The sequence below is a fragment of the Colobus angolensis genome, unplaced genomic scaffold (genome assembly GCF_000951035.1).
Source record: "Colobus angolensis palliatus isolate OR3802 unplaced genomic scaffold, Cang.pa_1.0 Scaffold1, whole genome shotgun sequence".
NCBI classification, from domain to species: domain Eukaryota; kingdom Metazoa; phylum Chordata; class Mammalia; order Primates; family Cercopithecidae; genus Colobus; species Colobus angolensis.
In genome coordinates, this window is record NW_012110918.1 from 18,724,086 (window position 1) to 18,741,368 (window position 17,283).

A 17,283-nucleotide genomic window follows, 5' to 3' on the forward strand; every position below is an offset into this window, starting at 1 on the left:
GGTGGGGCAGTGAAGATGCTGGGGAACCACGGGTGGGGCGTGGCCGGGCCCACTGGGTCACTGGTACTGGTTGGGGGAGGACAGCGTGTTGCAGCGGCTGTGGGACATGTCCTCGTACACCACACAGGCCGCCGAATTCTTGTCCCGCGACGAGCACAATTTCTTCATCTGAAAGACAGGACCTGCTGTTTCCAACCAGTGGCCAGCGTGGTGTCCTGGACCCCACCGCACTCCGGTCAGCTTTCTCATTTTAACGGGAGACCCCCACGGGACTCCTCTGGGCCGGCCCCCAGGTCTCCTGAGCCCCAGGGCTTCCCAGCAGAACTTTCCCCGCACAGGGCTGGGTCAGACCCCAGGGCGCCTCTGAAGAAGGAGAGTGGAAGCGGCTTGGACTGGCCCCCGCAGCCCAGGCCAAGCGGGGCCCCTACTCCAGCCCCAGACAAACAGCAGGGACCGAGGGCAGGGGCCACGGCCTAGACTCTGTGTCCGTCTGAGGCTCCCTTCCCTTCCCACAGCCACACAGCATGCCCCACACTCCAGCGTGCACACACAGTCCTCAGAGACCACCCCCCACACACTCACACCTGCGTATGCGCACATGTGCACATGTGGGCCCAGAGCCTGGGCGCTCCCTCCTCCGCCCACGCACTCCAACAAGCACACACAGTCCTCAGAGAACCCCCCACACACACTCACACCGGCACATGCGCACACGTGTGTGGGACCAGCACCTGGGCCTCTCCCTCCCCCTCGGGTCGCTTTGGTGCTGGTTTCCCTCCCTCCCTGCCAAGGCCACTTCCACCCTGAGAGCTCCAGGGCCTGCAAAGGAGGCAGCGGGCACTGGGGCTTTCCTCTGGGGCCTTGGCGCCCTCCACACTGCTCTCAGGAGAGGGAACCATCTGTGGGGGTGCAGTGGCAGCTGGGATTCACACTGACCTGCGTCCTCGCCAGCACACATGCCACCCCCAGGCCCAGCCCGAGGAGGAAGCAGATCACCGCCAGGGCCACAGGGAGGGCAGAGGCTGTTGGCAGGGCAGGGAGGGCAGAGGCTGTCGGCAGGGCAGGGAGGGCAGAGGCTGTCGGCAGGGGAGGGAGGGCAGAGCCTGTCGACGGGGCGTCCGAGCATCTGTGCAATCCTTGGGACTGTTCCTCTGGGAAGGAAGAAGGAAGGAAGGGATTCTCCCAATGGAGAACCTGTTAGAACCCCCGGGGTTTGGGGTTCAGGGCAGGGAAAGCTGTGGAGCGGAGGAGGGGCAGCTATCTAGGAGGAGCTGGAACAGTTCAGGCACGTGTAGGAGGGAGGGTCCCCCGACAAGGGCTGGGGGAGCAGAGCCTGGCCAGCAGCCTGGGTTGGGGGGGGTGGTCTGGGACGGGCGCATTCCCTACCTGTCACCAGGACCAGGGTACCGGAGCCATAGATATTGACCTCCGTGATGGCCTGGCAGGTGTAGGTGCCAGTGTCCGACGGCTGCAGGCGGTGCATGGTAATAGTCAGGTTGTCCTGGGACCCCGAGAAGTCAATGCGGCCCCGGAACCGTTTGTCCGTAGTGGGCACCACCCTGTCTTCGTAGTAAATGATGTCTTGGGGCTGTGGCCCGAGTTGCTTCAGGTAGATCCCATGCAGGTCCCCGCTGGTGGAGCAGGTGATGTTGACGGAGCCTCCCGCGGGGGCAATCGTGCAGTGGGGAGACTGCTGCACCTCTAGGGAGGACCTGGGCTGTCACCACCAGTCTAGCCAGAAGGACAGAGAATGTCCTTCCTGCAGGGGACAGTGGTGGGGACGGTGGGGCCCTGGGACAGCCCAGGGATGACATGTCGCCACAGACACGGTTGGTGCCTTATGGGGGCGTGGAGCAGACCTGGGCACCCGCAGCGGTGTGTGCTCAGGCACTGTGAGGCTTCTTCCTCCCAAAGCAGCGGCCTGGACAGCCCCGGCCACTCCCCAGCGGGGTCCATCCTTTTTCCTTCTCTTAAACGAGTCCCCAGACACTGGAGGCCGCTTGGCACCCCACCCGCTTCCTGGGGGGCTGTGCTGTGGCCCAGGTTGGGGGCGCTGAGCTCACGGGGCAGGGAGAGCTCCAGAGCTGTGGCCATGGAGGGTCTGGGAAGCTCTTACCTTGGGCGACCAGGGCCCCAGGCAGGCCATGAGCCAGCGCCAGGAGGAGGGGCAGCAGCAGGAGCCTCGGGGGCCCGGCCATGTTCCCCACACCCAGCTCTCCCAGCCTGATGAGTGCAGCTGAGCCCCTCTGGGTCTGCAGGACCCCACAGAGAGCAGCACACAGGAGACCGCAGGCGCTCAGAGCTCAGAGAAGGCTTCCTGGAGGCGGTGCCTCAGACCAGGGTAGTGATGTGGGCCCGGTGGGAGGGGCGGCCTCACCTACCCCTCCCCAGCACTGCTTCCCCGAGAGCTGCCCTGAGATCAGGGTGTCCCCGTCCCTCCCCGCCCCTGCAAATCCACAGGGAGGAGGTCAAGGCCTGGGGCTGGGCAGACGAGAGGACAGAGAAGGGACCCCCTGGCTGGGGATGGGCGACAGGGTCTGGAGGTGAGGGGCAGGGCTGCCCCTCCTCAGCCTGCCTGGTCCTCTGGGGTACTTTCTGCTGGAACCCAATTTATGCCCAGAAATCTGGAGTCACCCATGAGTCACCCACACAGTGCATAGGAGCGCAGGGCAGGCCAGAATTAGCACCCCCCGGTTTGGCCATGGGGAAGGAGGCTGGGCCTGTGCCCGTGCCCAGCACTGCAGCCGACCAGCCAACCGTGGTTCTGTGTTCCATGTCCTGGGGACGAGAGGGCTGAGCCGTGGTCCAGGCCTGAGGTTCCCCCACCTCCCTGGGAGGAGTGTATCAGGCCACAGTGCCCAGCTTCAGGGCCCGAGGGAGACCTGTGCCTGGCCTCTAACCCCAAGGGGACTGAGTCCTCTGGGACAGGGCACTTCTCTGTCCTGATGGCCACAATGACAAAGCGCTGACGTCGGTGCCCAAGCCAGCAGGTGCAGCACATGAGCAGGAGCGTGTGGACACACGTGTGTGCAGAAACAGGTGCATGTGGACACACGTGTGTGCAGAGACGGGAGCGTGTGGACACGCGTCCACAGAGATGGGTGTGCGTGATTCCACGTGTGTGCAGACGGGTGCACGTGACTCCACGCATGTGTGCAGATGGGTGCGTGTGGACACGTGTGTGTGCAGAGACGGGTGCATGTGGACACGTGTGTGTGCAGAGACGGGTGCACGTGACTCCACGCATGTGTGCAGACGGGTGCGTGTGGACACGTGTGTGTGCAGAGACGAGTGTGCATGACTCACGCATGTGTGCAGAGACATGTGCCCGTGATTTACACATGGACTTGCAGCCCTGAGCTGCTTCCCTGGAGGTCCCAGCCACAGCAGCCGGTGTGGAGACACTGGTAGGGCTGTGGGGTGGTGCAGGTTTTCTGCTGGGCTGAGGGTCCTGCAGGAGCCGGTTTCCCACCTCCAGGCTCTCCATAAACAAGAGACAGAGGATTTGGGGGCAGAATCTTGCCCAGAGGCCCTGGAGCACCCTAGCGAGGCGGTGGCGCGAGGCGGTGGCACGAGGCGGTGGCGCGAGGCGGTGGCGTGAGGTGGTGGCGTGAGGCGGTGGGTAACTGCACTTTACAGAGCAGCCCCTCCTCTGGCCTCTGCTCCATGCATGCATTGGGTCACCAACGTTCACCGAGCGTCTTTATGCCAGCCTCTGTGCCAGGAGCAGGGGGACAGTGTGGACCAGGGGCCCTCCCGCCTGGAGCTGACCTCAGGGAGGCCAGGTGGACAGCCAGCAGGACACAGGGCGTGGGTGTGGCCCTCAAAGGCCAAGCCAAGAAGGGGTCGTGGGTGAAACCAACCGGGGCCCCGGGGAACAGCATTCCAGGCAGAGGGATCAGCAGGGCAGAATCCCTGAGGCCAGAACGTGCCCGGTGTGTCTGAGGACAGCATGGGGCCGGGTAGGGTTGGGGGGTGTGCAGAGGGAGACACAGACCCCCTCACGCCATGGGGGAAGGCAGCGTGAGGACCAGCAGTAAATCCCAGTAGGGAAAACAGACTCAGAGGTAAGCCACCAGGAAAAGATGAAGATCCTCAGGGACTCCAGCCCCAGGCTCTCTTCCTGGGTTTCCTGCCTGGGTGTGCAGGGGACATGGCGACCACCGTGTGCCCCACCCAGACTACCGATTTCAAAATGACCTTGAGGCCGGGCACAGGGGCTCATGCCTATAATCCCAACACTCTGGGAGGCCAGAGTTGGAGAATTGCTTGAGCCCAGGAGGTCGAGCCGTGATCACGCCCCTGCACTCCAGCCTAGGCGGCAGATCTAGACCCTATCTCCAAAAAACAAGAAAAAAGAGAAAGAAAACTTTGATTGACCTGAAGACACACCAATGCTCTTCAGCCTGTGTAGGCAGGTGTGATCCCCGCACGGGGGTCCCGGGTGCATGGGGGTCCCTGCCGCACAGGGATCCCGGGCGCTGTGCCCACAGGACATGATCTGACCCAGCAGAGTCCCGAACCCAGCACGCGGACGGGAACCTTATTTTAACCTGAGACACAAACGTGCACCTTCTGGACCCTGGCTACGGCTCTGACCCTCCGGGCGGCCGGCTCCGCGAGGTCTCGGTCACCGGGCGACGCGGTGTCCCTGTGGGGTCTCCAGCTGGCTGGGGGCTCCCCGTGTCTTCATCTCGAGGACACCTTAGGGACGTTTGGGGGCTTAAAGCCACTGAAGACGTTTCTTTCAGATTTTTGTTTTTCATTTTAAAAATTGCATTTCCCAGCTACTTGCAGGTTTGTGAGTCGGTTTGTTTTCTTCATTTCAGAGATTCAAGTCATGGAACTTTTTCAAAGAACTGAAGGGGGATTCCCGAAGTTATTTTTTCACCCGATACATATCAAGACGTCAAAGGGCTCCGCCGCAGTGACGAAGACAAAAGCAGGAACAGATCTGGGTCCAAGGAGGCCTGGCAGGTGGGGTGGGCACGAGGGAGCGATTCCCGGGTGACCAAGAGACTGAGGGATGCATGTCAAGTCCCGGAGGGCAGCGTCCACCTGACCTCCAGCCCGAGCGGCCACCGCCTCCTCCTGGCCCAGCCTGCGCTGCCCCCTGGCGGTGGGGCCAGGAGCCATCCCAGCCTCTAACCCCCGCACCCCACCTTGGCCCCTGGGGCTCCCGCAGAGGGGCCCCCAAAGCCTACTGCATAGGCGTATGCGGCCAAGGCCCCTATAGCCCTGAAATGGAGTGTGTCTGAGGTTCCGGCAGCAGCCCCCTCACTTGGGCACAGAGCCCCAGGAGTGGAGAGAGCAGACCCCATACCTAGGGCTGGACTCAGGCTGGGGTGGCAGAAAGGGAGCCCGGGTCTCTGGGTTTGATGAGGGTGGAGGGAGGGGCATGGGTCCTGGTAGGTCGCATGCTGCGGAGGTGAGGTGTTCCCATTTTGGAAACTGAGGAAGCAGAGCTTGGAAGACCTGGGGGGGTGGAGGGGAAGGGTCTGCACCTGCCCTGGAGTGGGTGACACAGAGGCCCAGCCTGCCACCAGCTCTCCCAGACCCTCCCAAGCAAGCCGGTGTCTGTGCCCTCTGGGTGGGACTAGAGACCCAGGCCCTGCCCCCCAAGGTCGGCACTCAGGGCCAGCTCTCCTGTGTCCTCTCTGCCTTATAGGCGGTTATGGGTCTACGGCATCTGGAAACAAGGGTTGGGGGGACAGCAGCTCCAGGGCTCCAAGTGCTGAGGATTTGACCACCAGTGCCGGCGGCCTCGGAGTAGGCTTGGGGTCTGGGGTCCACAGGCCAGGGGAGGTTCTGCTCAGGCCCTGCTGTACTCCCACTCTGAGGGCTGGGGTTCTAGGAAGACCTTCATCTGCGGGGGGAGGAAGGAGGTGCCTGTGTCAGCTGCATCCCCTGTGCCCACAGCTCTGCCCTCAGGCGTGCGCTCACACTCATGGGCATGCTTGCATGCACATGCACACTCCCACCCCCAGGTATACCACGTGCCCTCACAACACACACCCCTTCCACACACCCCCAGCCCTCACTTTGGTTTTGAGCTTGCTGGAGGTCGAACCCACTTCCCACGGCACCCTAAGCAAGAGGTTCCCTTGGCTCAGAAACTCCAGGTTCTGTTCCTGATGGAGACCACACGCCCTGCCATGCTGCCCTCCAGGGAGTCCTGGGGACAGCGAGGGCTTGCAGGGAGGGCAGGGCGGGTCTGGGGAACCTGGCTCTGTATTCTTGACCACAGCCAGCTGGGCCCCTGGCGGGGACGGGCTCTCTGGGACTGGTGCTCTCCCCACCCTCTCCTGGAGCCCCGGCAGGTGCAGGACAGTAAGGCTGAGCTCAACCTGGTGCCTCCTACCTCCCGGCGTTGCTGGGAACAGTGGCACCTGTACCAGGCGAATGTGACCGTAAGAGCCAAGAGGATGAAGACAGCAGTGACCACCACAGGCACAGGCCAGGACCCAGCGTCAGGGGCGGACTGGGGTTCTGCACCTGAAGGAGGCAATTCAGCGGTGGACAGGTGGGTTGGGCATCCCCCACCCCCAACCTCCTCCTCCTGCACACCCCCGGGGGTGAGAATGAGCCCCGGAGGACTGCACCGCCCTTGCCCAGGAGGTACAGGAGTGGGAGGGAGCCAGGAGGAGAGGGGGCGCAGGACCACAGAGGTGGGAGGACACCCGGGGCACAGGTGCCTCGGGGCAGGGAGGGAAACATCTACCCCTGGACGTTCGCTGCATCGTCCTTCAGGCCTTGGGGCTCTGGGGAAGAGATGCAAGGGCAGGTGAGGGGCCTGCCCTGATGCGGCCCCCACAGGGCCAGGTATCTGAGAAGCCCCATACCTGAGTCCAGGAAGGGCTCACCAGATGCCCTGGGGGTGGGGAGCAAAGCGGAACCCAATTTGGGTGCCCCGGGTGAGTCAGAGCCGGGTGTGGTGAAGGTGGGAGGGCTGGGAGGGGCCGTGGAGGCTCCTGAACTTTGCAGGAAAGGAAGGGGAGGGGTGGGGAGTGGGTCTGGGGACTGGAGGGGTCTGTGGCTGCTCAGGGGCTAGGGAGTAGGTGGGAGGGGCTTGGAGGGCAGCACAGAGGGCCCGGGGTGCTCTGCTGGCCATCACTGCTTTCTGGTTGAACCAAATAAGTAGCTGGTGGTGGCGGCTGTGGGCCCTGAGTCAGGGGAGAAGGGGCAGAGGGAGCAGTGGGCTGGGCGAGCGGGGACATGGGTGGGGGGTGGTCATGCCTGTGTCGGGGGAGCTGAGGCAGAGAGTGGGGCAGTCAGCATCCCCTGAGGGCAGGAGGAGAGGGGTGGGGACAGGGAAGAGTGGGGCTGGTCCCAGCCCTGAAGACAGGAGGGGCGAGGGCAGGTGTGGTCTAGGCGCTTGTTGAGGTGGACAGCATGGGGGTGGGAGATGCGGGGCAGGACCGTGTTCATGGTCACCAAGGGTGGTGGGCGGGTGATCTTGAGCACCTCTGGGTGACCCCAGCAAAGGGAGGGCAGGTGCCTCAAAGCCGGGCGCTGCGGGTCCGGAGGGCCTCTCAGAGCACAGGCATTTGGGGTGCAGCTTCCCCACACAGCTTGGGTGGGAGTGGCGGGGAGGCGGGGGGTGCCTGGGCTTCCTGGCTGCAGGGTGCGGCCCTCACCCCCGACAGGCAGGTGGGGCTCCTTCAAGGAGCAGAGGCTTTGTACTCCGTGTTGTGGGTGGGGCTCTGGCTGCCTCTGTGGGTCTGTGCCCCCTGAGCCTCCGGCCTGACCCCTGCCCCTCCCAAAGGGAGAACTGTCCCAGGAGGTCAAGAGGCCTCCACCCCGACTCCCCACCCCAGCACCCCGTCTCCTGGCAGCCCCGCTTATGCCTGCTCTTCCTCCTCCTCCTTCCCTCTCAGTCTCAGCCCTCCCCCTGCCCAGGCCCCCTCCCCTCCCTGTGTCCCCTCTCACTCCCCTCCCCCTTGCTTCCCCCAGCCTCCCCTCACCTGACACCTCCAGCGTGACTTGTCTGTTATTTCTCTGGTGTCCCACGAGGTGCCAGGTGTACAGCCCAGCGTGGGAGTCCCGGGTGCCTTTGATCACCAGCTGGGCCACGCCTCCCTGAACTTGGAGCTGCCAGCCATCCCGGGAGAAGTAGCCTGGGGCCACCTCATTGAAGATGGTGCTCTCCTGCCCGTGGGCACGCAGCTTGATGTTGACATGGGAGAAGGCATTGGAGATGTTGCAGGACATGACGGCGTTCTCGCCCCGAGACACAGAGACCACCCCCTCTGTGCAGACGGGGCTGTCCCAACCTGTGGGGCCGGACAGGGGCACGCACGGATCAGGGCTGGGCCTCAGGGCACTGGCTGGCTGCTGTGCCCAGGGCCAGGGCCGGGGCAGGAGACAGGGCCTCTAAGGGACACGATGAACTATGTATACATCCATCCGACCCAATCAGCACATATGTCTTGTGTGGGAAGAATAAAATCGCAGCAAAAAAGAAGGGTGGCTCTCTGTGTGTGTTTGTGTGTGTGTGTGCGTGTGTGTGTGTGCGCGCGCGTGTGTGTGTGTGCACTCATACCCATGTCTGTTCCTTGGGGTGTGTCAGCTTGGATGAAGACATTTCCTATCGACTCCCTGCCCCGTACATTTCCACTGGGGTGGGCGAAGCCAGACCCTCAGGGGTGTGCCGGGCGACTGCGCTGTGGCAGGAGTGCTGCTGCTGACCTGCCGAATCACCCTCTTCATGGGAAGCAGTGGCCAAGCCCCACCTCCCTCAGCTCCCCCCTCAGTTTCTCCAAGGCCTAGGCCAGGTGCAGGTGCTTGGCTGTGTGAGGAAGGGCAGGACTTCTGCAGACACCCACAGGCCAGCCTCAGAGGCCAGCAGAGCAGACACAGGTTCCAGTCTGTCCTTGTGGGACCCAGCCTGCGCCGTCCCCAATATCCCCTTTCCCCTCCCAGGTGCCCACTCAGCTCCAGGCGGCTGGGCCAGCTCCACACACAGCTCCACAGTCCTGGGAGGTCAAGTTCTTGTAACAAGCCAGTGTGTCAGTCTCTCTCTCCCGCCTCCTGTGTGCACCCTGCCCAATAGCAACCCGTGCAGCTGCTTCCCTCAGAGGTCCAGGGCCTTTGCCCCAGCAGCCAGCTCAAGGATGCCTGAGATTCAGGTTGTGTGGCCCTGAGCATGGTACCAGCCTGGGGTCTTGGTGCTGCCACTGTCCCTGCTGCACCAGCGTCCACTGTGACTGGACACGGACGGACGGATGGACGGCAGGGTGAGCTCTTGGGGAGCACACAGCATGCTGGGTGGAGCCACCATTGGCCCCATTTCACTAAATACAAAACCACATGGCAGGTGCCACATGCTGGCAAGTGCCAGGGGCCTTGGTGCCCATGGGAGGGGGTGGGCTTCAGGGGCACCTGGCCTTCAGGCTGGACTGAGTTTCCTCGGACGAGCAGGCTGGCTGCCTGTCTGGGTGCTCTGAGTGTTCAGGGACCACAGGGCCTCTACAGGCCATTGCAGAAGTTCACACTGTCCAGAGGGCAGCGTGCGGCTGTCGGGGGGGCCCCAGCCAGTTGCACTTTGGAGCCACTCTTGCGGGGTGGGGCCAGAATCTCCCGGAACCTGGGTTCCTCCACCTGGGATTCTTCTGTTTCGGTTTTGTTTTGTTTGTTGTTTGTTCTTAGGATTCTGACTGAACTGCTTTGGGATGTGGTTTGGGATATGGCTGTGCTCTGACACCTTTTAAACGCCCCTCGGGTGGCTCAGTGGCTCACGCCTGTAATCCTAGCATTTTGGGAGGCCGAGTGGGAGGATCACTTGAGCTCAGGAGTTTAAGACCAGCCTGAGCAACATGTCAAAATCCTGTCTCTACAAAAAATACACAGTTTAGCCAGGTATGGTGTGCGTATCCGTGGTCCCAGCTACTCGGGAGGCTGAGGTGGGAGGATCACCTGAGCCCAGGAGGTCAAGGCTGCAATGAGCACCCCAGCCTGGGTGTCCAGCCTGGGTGATAGAGGTAGACCCTGTCTCAAAAATAAAGAAAAGAAAAGCCCCTCAGGTGACTTTGCTGCATAGGTTGGGGGTCTAGAGTGCTGGGGAGGATCTCACTGGGGGACCTTGTTCAAATGCCGATCCATTCCTGGCAGGCCCGAGATGCACCTAAGGAACCCCCAGGCCAGGGCTGCTGTCCATTTCCCAGCCACAGCACAGGTCGTAACTGACCCAGACCCTCTCGCTTAGAAACTGGTCATGATCTTGGTCCTTCCCCACAATTGCTGTGACAGTGACCACCAGGTACCACAGTGGCCATCACCTCCCGTCATCCACGGCGCGACACGGCCCACCCACCACCGCCTGGAGCAGCCCAGCTCCGCACGGTCGGGCCCTGGGTCTGCAGAGTCAGTCATTATCGGGGCCCTGGTGGCGTCTGGACCCAACCTCAGTCCACCCCTCCCACCCCTGCCACGCCCCCACCCGGGTCCCCTTTCCCCAGCAGAGAGGCAGGACCCTGAGACCTACCTTCATTCTGAGCACTCAAGGAGGCAGCCAGGACCAGGAGGGCCCCGAAGGGCCAGGAAACGGGGCCAGGGAACATCAGGGGGCAGCTCTGCATGGCTGGCGGGACTTCGGCAGCCTCAGGGGCCCCGGTCCTTGTCACTGGCTCTCGGGACACTCCCTGGAGGAAGGAAAGCCTGTAGGTCAGAGCCCCCTGTGGCTGCCAAAGGGGACAGTGGGAGCGGCTGTCGCCTGGCGGGGGCTGGGAGGCTGGGGGTCCCCACGCTCTTTCCTGAGCGGCTGTGCCTGGGATGCCAGAGCCTCCACCCTCCTTCCCTTCCCTGTGACTGCAGAGGGTGTGCCATGCTGGCTGCGCGCAAAAACACAGTTCCCTCATGGGAGTTCCCTGCAGGTCACCTGCACTCTGGTGTGTGGGGTGCACTGGGAGCTGGGGGCAGGAGACAGAGTCGCCCGAAGCACAGCAGGGACATCTGACTTGTGGGTCAGTCCTTTTGTTTTACAATAAATTACTCATGACTGTGCCTGAGAGTGTTTCCTGTAGAAATGGGTCAGGACAGGTGGAAGCTTTGGTAGCCACCACTACTTAACACTGTACGAAGACCAGCTTCCAGCCCCAGCCCCTCACCAACGCGAAGCACAAAACCGATTCTCTGTCTACTTTGGAGCATGTGTGTAATATCGCTGCACGCCCAGGGCACAACCCCAGCCCCTCACCAATGCTCCTCCGGCTACTTATCCGTCTACTTAGGAGCACGTGTGTGATATCGCTGCACACCCAGGGCACAGGGCTTCGTCATTACAATCCTCGGGTGTCTGTCCCCTCTTTGGTGCTGTCCAGACTTCCAGTCACTCACAGAGACCCTCACATGACCAGAACCCACCGTCCGCCTCCCCCAGCCAAGCCCAGTGCTGACCACAGCCTGTAGTCAGCGCCCCCCAGCCCATCTACCGGTCCCCCCTGCCTGTCCACTGGCCCCCCTGACTGTCCACTGGCCCCCTGACCATCCACCGGCACCCCCTGCCCATCTACCAGCTCCCCCTGCCTGTCCACCGGCACCCCCTGCCCGTCCACCAGCTCCCCGCCCATCCACTGGACCCCCTGCCCGTCCACGCGCCCCCCACCCCCTGCCTGTCCACTGGCTCCCCTCCGGGGGCAACGCTCAGTTGCGTTCCTTTCGAATCCATCGTTTACACCTCTGTGCGTTCCTAACACACAAGTCAGCTTTACCTCTGTTGCTCTCACTGGCAAGGCAGGCTGCTGGGCAGCTTCCAGCATGCGAGCCTCCTTTTGCTATCTTGCCTTGGGCCTGCAAAGGCTAGGGGCCGCCTAGCTGTGTGTCTCCTCTCCCGCCAGGCAGAGGCAGCTGCAGTGCACACACGCACAGTGCCAGTGCCAGGAGTGGGGTCAGAGAGGCAGGGATGAGCTTCTCAAGGGCCCCAGCGAGGTCCCGCTTCTGTGCTTCCCACGGGGCCCCACTCATGCCCTGCATACAGTAGGTGCTGGATATATGTGGATCTGGGTCCCCCGAGAGCAGCTAGGGGATGAGGGTCCCTGTGTGGACGCTCCACAAAGCCCCACCTGCCCCCACGCAGGAGCTCAGCTTTGCACAGGAAAGTGCCCTAACCCTAACTCAATCAGTCCCACTGGTGGGGTCTGGGCCGATGCCCGCGCTGGTCAAAGGTCAGGCCCTCACCTGGACCAGGTGACGTGCTTTTGCATGAACCTGCTGACATGCCTGCTGGACTTTGAAAGGCACCAGGGAAGGGAAAATGAGGGGAGGCGGCCTGGGTCTGTTCCAGGTAGGGCAGCGGGCAAAGCCCAGCAGAAGCCCTGGCAGGACTTGCCCTTCAGCCAAGAGAACACCGCCTTCGAAGGAGGCTGGGGCAAGGGTTCCTGGCCAGGCTGCCCTGCCTCTCGGGTCCCTGCACCTCTGCTGGGAAAAGTCCCTCGGTACGGCGGTGACGCCAGCCCTGCCTCTCCCAGCTCCCAGTGCACCCCACACACCAGAGTGCAGTGACCTGCAGGGAACTCCCATGAGGGAACTGTGTAAAGCGACCTTCAGACGAGCTATTTATAGATGTCTGTAGTTTTTAGATGTGCGTTTCTCCAAACAAACAAACCACCAGAAAGTGTCACAGCAGGACGCGTCACCAACCCCGGGGACGCCATGTCACCAGGGGTCCTCCCAGAGGCTGGAGTCTGGGCCTGCTGAGGACCAGGCTTGCAGATGGGCTCCGGCCTTCTTGTCCCATTGCCCCAAGTGTCCCAGCCCCCTCTGAGCCTACCTCTAGTCACCTCTGGGCCCTGCACATCCACAGGCAGCCGCCCGGTCATTCCCACACTCTCACCGTGGTCCTGCCTCCACACGGAAACCCCTGCCAGCCGCGGAGTGCAGGTGTGCGGACACTGTCCCTGCAGGTGGGCACGTCACCAACCCCGAGGTGCTGCTGAGGCTCAGGGACGGCCCCACGTTGGCGCAGGGGGGGGCTGTCCCGAGGTCTGGGTTCCCCACTCCAGGCAGCTACTGCGCTCAGGATGAGTCCAGTCCCTTCTGTCGGAAACCCCACCCCACCCTGCCAGGGCCTGGGTTCGAGGGGAGGGAACCCACACCTGAGACCTTTCGTGGCCTCTCACTAACACCCCCTTTCCTGCTGTGACCCCTCAGGGCTGCTCAGATGGGCTTGGAGACAGGCTAGGGCCCCACCTCCCGTCATGCGTCCAGCATTCTGGACTAGCTGGAAGCCCGATGGGGTCTCTCTGGGCTAAAATCAAGGGGTGGCCCAGGGTGGTCCCTTCTGTAGGCTCCAGGCAGACTCTGTCCCTCTCAGCCTCCAGCGCCCAGAGGCATCCGCATCCCTCGGCTCACGGCCCCTCTGCCACCTCCCCACCACCGCCCCCCAGCTGCTTTCCTTGTCTCCCTGACTCCCCCTCCTCCCTCCCTCTCCTGGAGACCCTGTGGTGGCATCAAGGGCCCCCCTGGGTGACCCAGGACACACGCCCCAGCTCAGCAGCCGAGACTTCATCCCATCTGCACAGTCCCTTTGCCATGTCAGGTTCTGGGATGAGCACCTGACATCCTTGGGGACTGACAGCCGACCACAGAACCCCCATCCCCAATGCAGTGGGAGACCCAGGCCGCCTGGAGACCCCCGCATGGAGGTGAGATTCACACAAGGAGACCGCAGTTGGGCCTGGGTCCGGCTCCCCTCACCCCACGCTCCACGACGCCAGCTCAGCCCGCCCACCTTGGAGCCATGCAGATGGACAGCAGGGAGGGTCGGGGCTGCTGGGGGCTCTCCCACTGCTCTTCGCACCACCCCGCTGACCGTGTCCGGGAGGGGTGCCCTGCTGTTCTCCCCAGGCTGCTCTGGGGGGTCCTGCCCCCACCTAGAACCCGGAGGCCATCTGAGTCTGTTTCATAAATGCTTCCAGGGACTGCCCCTGCCACTGTGCTAAGGTGGGAACTCTGGGCACACAGCCAAAGGTCACAGATCCCCAGAGCCCCGAGAGTGCTGCATCCACCCCACCTGCCCGCCCAGGTGCTAGCTCTGCCACCTGTCTGTGTCCTGAGTCAGCCCTGGCTCAGAAAAGAGCTGCACCCTGAGCCAGACCTCAGCAGCTGGGTCCTGAAGGCCCCCGAGGGCCAGCTGCACGCACCTGGCTTCATGCCAAGCTCCTCCCACCTGGCAGTGGCTGCGTCTGCCTCCCCTCCGCCCTGAGTGTCCCAAGTCTGCCCGCTCTGCATTCCATGGGGCCAGCAGTGCGGTGGAGCCTCTGCTCTCGGGGGCTACAGCGGCTCCTAGATGCCTCTGCCGCCACGGGTGGACCCTGCAGCTCCATCTCCCAGCCTCCCTGCCCGATTGCTTCCCGAAGACCCAGGGTCCTGGGCTGCCCTCGTTGAGGAGGGGGGGTGGGAGTGAGAAGCTGGCACTGTCCCTCTTTCTGGCCTCATCCCCTCCATGGTCTCAGCCCCTGGCGGCCTGGACTGCACCATTCTGGAGACGCTGCCTCCCCGCCAAGTCCCTTCAGCCCAACTATGGTAGTGGCTGCTGCTTCTCACACGTGGATCCTCTCACTGCCTCTCCCGGGTCCTCCCTTCCTCCCAGCACCTTCACCAGCTCCCCACTGAGTGCCCTCCGATGTTGGCAGCCCTGACCCTTGCCCAGCCAGGGGTGAAGGGCAGAAGGGCAGGGCTGGAGGGTACTAGGAGCAGGTAGTGGTGCCCTCCCCATCGGTCCACACCCGGCAGGTGGCGGGAAAGGTGTGGAATGAGTCAGCCGTGGAGGGGAGCCCCAGGCCCGGAAGACCCCTGTCTTTGGCTTGAGAATGACTTTGAAGGGCTCAGGGGGAAGGGAGTTGAGGGAAGACAGGATGGAGAGTGGCAATCTGGCTCTACTCTGAGGCTTCAGGCTGCGGACTGTGCGTGGCCCCAGCTCTGTCTGGGCAGCAGGTGTCAGCGACATTGGGCTGCTGCAGGGAATTTGCTCCGTTTATTAGAAGAAAACGCACCCTGGCGACACAGGCCCCGCTCAGGTCATCAGGCATCAGTGTACCTGCACATCTGGTCACATCTGAGTCTCAGATAAACAACCAACGATGTCCTGGTAAAAGCTTGTCCCGTGGGACACTTGGGACACACTTATATTAAAACACGATTAATGATCTCAAACTCAGATGCTGCTGGGTATCCTGTGTCAGCCCTGTCACTCTGTCCCTGTCTGCCTGAGTCCTCTCCTGCCATCCTCCTGACCAGAGGCGTGGGCTCGAGTTGAAAACCGTGCAGTGGCTAAAAATCAGAGACAGCGCAAGCGGCAGGGTGCAGCCATAGGGAAAGTGGCCAGGTAGGCGGGGACCAGTGCAGCAGCTCCATTTATGGTACAAGGAGACCAGGCTCAGGGAGACTAGGCGCACGGAGCCTCAAAACTTCTAGAGTGGGTCAGGCGCGGTGGCTCACGCTTGTAATCCCAGCACTTTGGGAGACTGAGGCAGGTGGATCACCTGAGGTTGGGAGTTTGAGACCAGCCTGGACAACATGGTGAAACCAAGTCTCTACTAAAAATACAAAAAAATTAGCCAGGCCAGGTGGTGTGTGCCTGTAATCCCAGCTACTTGGGAGGCTGAGGCAGGAGAATTGCTTGAACCTGGGAGGCGGAAGTTGTGGTGAGCTGAGATCGTGCCACTGCACTCCAGCTTGGGTAACAAGAGCAAAACTGTGTCTCAAAAAACAAACAAACAAACAAAACAAAAACAAAAAACAAACTTCTGGAGTGGGAAAAGATGGAGGCAGCAATCAGATTTCTCTCAAACCACGAAAACAGGGGTGGGCATCTGAGGAGCTGGCACCAGACACAGTAGGGTCTGAAAGCTCCCAGACCAGGATTGACGCACAGGCTTGGAGCCGTTCCCAGTGACACGCCTAGGAAAGTTCACGCACCACCCAGCACGCCTGTGCGCGCCTATTCCCGCTCCCTGGTGCCCCGGGCGCCGGCCTGTCCCGGCTCCCACAGGTGCTGGGTGTGTGGAAGCTCAGGTCCCCTCGGGCTGGGTTCACTGGGGTCCTTCTGTGTGATCAGCAGACTCTACCCCCACAGCACCTGAGGGGTGGCTGACAGTGCTTTCCCAGCTGCTGCAGGGGCTCAGGGAACACAGGTGACCCCACGTCTCTACAGAGAATGAGAACACCAACACCTCTCAGAAGACAGCTGCAGCCTGCAGAGGCCACGGAGCCCACCCAGGCCCACGGTGTGGACGTCTCTGACCTGGTCTCTGCTGGGGCAGGCCCAGAGGGGACCCCAGGTGGTCAGCAAAGTCCCCGCAGGCCTGGGGGCTAGATCGGGCTAACCCTTCCTCCTCAGCATTTGCTCACCTGTCCCCTCTGTTGGTGGCCTCCTGTCTTCCTGCTCTGGGCTCAGCAGCGGCCCCCTGGAGAGGCCCTGCCACCATCCCCCGCCCTGCTGGAGAGAGGCCTCCTGCCCTGGCCCCCGCAGCCAGTCACCCTGGGCCTCCCAGAAGCCAAGGATCCTCTGCCGACGACGCGCAGAAAATGTGCTTCTCAAGCTGCAGGTGAATGACCAGTAGTGGGCAAGGAACTGAATGTGGAGATTACTGCGGAGTCAGCAAAACCAGCGCGAGAAGGGGCAGCTGAGGGCCTGCCTGGGTGAGGGGAAGCCTCACGGTTCCTGTTTCGTGAGTTTGCTGTGAGTGCACACGAAGCTGTGGCTGTGGAGTGTGCAACAGTCCACGCGTGCCTGCGTGTGCTCCTGTGCGCGCGTGTCCGCCAGCTCGTGTGCCTGCGTGTGCTCCTGTGCGCACGTGTCCGCCAGCTCGTGTGCCTGCGTGTGCTCCTGTGCGCACGTGTCCGCCAGCTCGTGTGCCTGCGTGTGCTCCTGTGCGCGCGTGTCCGCCAGCTCGTGTGCCTGCGTGTGCTCCTGTGCGCGCGTGTCCGCCAGCTCGTGTGCCTGCGTGTGCTCCTGTGCGCGCGTGTCCGCCAGCTCGTGTGCCTGCGTGTGCTCCTGTGCGCGCGTGTCCGCCAGCTCGTGTGCCTGCGTGTGCTCCTGTGCGCGCGTGTCCGCCAGCTCGTGTGCGCGACTGCGTTTTGCTCCCAACTTGGGCGCAGGGAACGCCGGGTGAGGCTGAGGACCAGGAAAGGCGGAGGGCGCTCCGACCCACTGGACTTAGGGGAACCCCGGGTCCGAGACGCCGCCTCTGTCCCTTCAAGACTCGAGCCCGGGGCGCAGGGCAGAGACGCGGGTCCCCACACGGCCTGCAGCTCGTTCCCGCCCCTCCCGGAGCGCGCCCGCTG

The 17,283-nt window shown here is 62.8% G+C and overlaps 2 protein-coding genes across 2 annotated transcripts; both read right to left on the bottom strand.

Annotated features, from left to right (window-relative positions):
• Nucleotide 1: 1 nt before the first annotated feature.
• CD7 (CD7 molecule) lies at nt 2-2,301 on the bottom strand. The gene is made up of 4 exons (XM_011927295.1): nt 2,117-2,301; nt 1,387-1,701; nt 937-1,151; nt 2-168 (listed from the first exon to the last, which is right to left on the bottom strand). The coding sequence occupies exons 1-4, from the start codon at nt 2,196-2,198 to the stop codon at nt 58-60; spliced, it is 723 nt and encodes a 240-aa protein (XP_011782685.1). The 5' UTR covers nt 2,199-2,301; the 3' UTR covers nt 2-57.
• A 3,371-nt stretch (nt 2,302-5,672) lies between these two features.
• SECTM1 (secreted and transmembrane 1) lies at nt 5,673-12,090 on the bottom strand. Its single transcript, XM_011927421.1, has 5 exons — nt 11,709-12,090; nt 10,484-10,640; nt 7,965-8,273; nt 6,330-6,495; nt 5,673-5,850 (listed from the first exon to the last, which is right to left on the bottom strand). Exons 1-5 carry the CDS (start codon nt 11,754-11,756, stop codon nt 5,673-5,675), a joined length of 858 nt encoding a protein of 285 aa, XP_011782811.1. The 5' UTR covers nt 11,757-12,090.
• Nucleotides 12,091-17,283: the final 5,193 nt, after the last annotated feature.

Coding starts and splice junctions, on each gene's coding strand:
- CD7 (XM_011927295.1), bottom strand. CDS start 2,198: ATGGCCGGGCCCCCGAGGCTCCTGCTGCTGCCCCTCCTCCTGGCGCTG. Junction 1,702..2,116: donor TGGGGCCCTGGTCGCCCAAG/GTAAGAGCTTCC, acceptor GGTCCTCCCTAG/AGGTGCAGCAGTCTCCCCAC. Junction 1,152..1,386: donor TACCCTGGTCCTGGTGACAG/GTAGGGAATGCG, acceptor CTTCCTTCCCAG/AGGAACAGTCCCAAGGATTG.
- SECTM1 (XM_011927421.1), bottom strand. CDS start 11,756: ATGCTGGAAGCTGCCCAGCAGCCTGCCTTGCCAGTGAGAGCAACAGAG. Junction 10,641..11,708: donor TGCCAGTGAGAGCAACAGAG/GTAAAGCTGACT, acceptor TCCTTCCTCCAG/GGAGTGTCCCGAGAGCCAGT. Junction 6,496..7,964: donor AGTCACGCTGGAGGTGTCAG/GTGAGGGGAGGC, acceptor TGCCTCCTTCAG/GTGCAGAACCCCAGTCCGCC.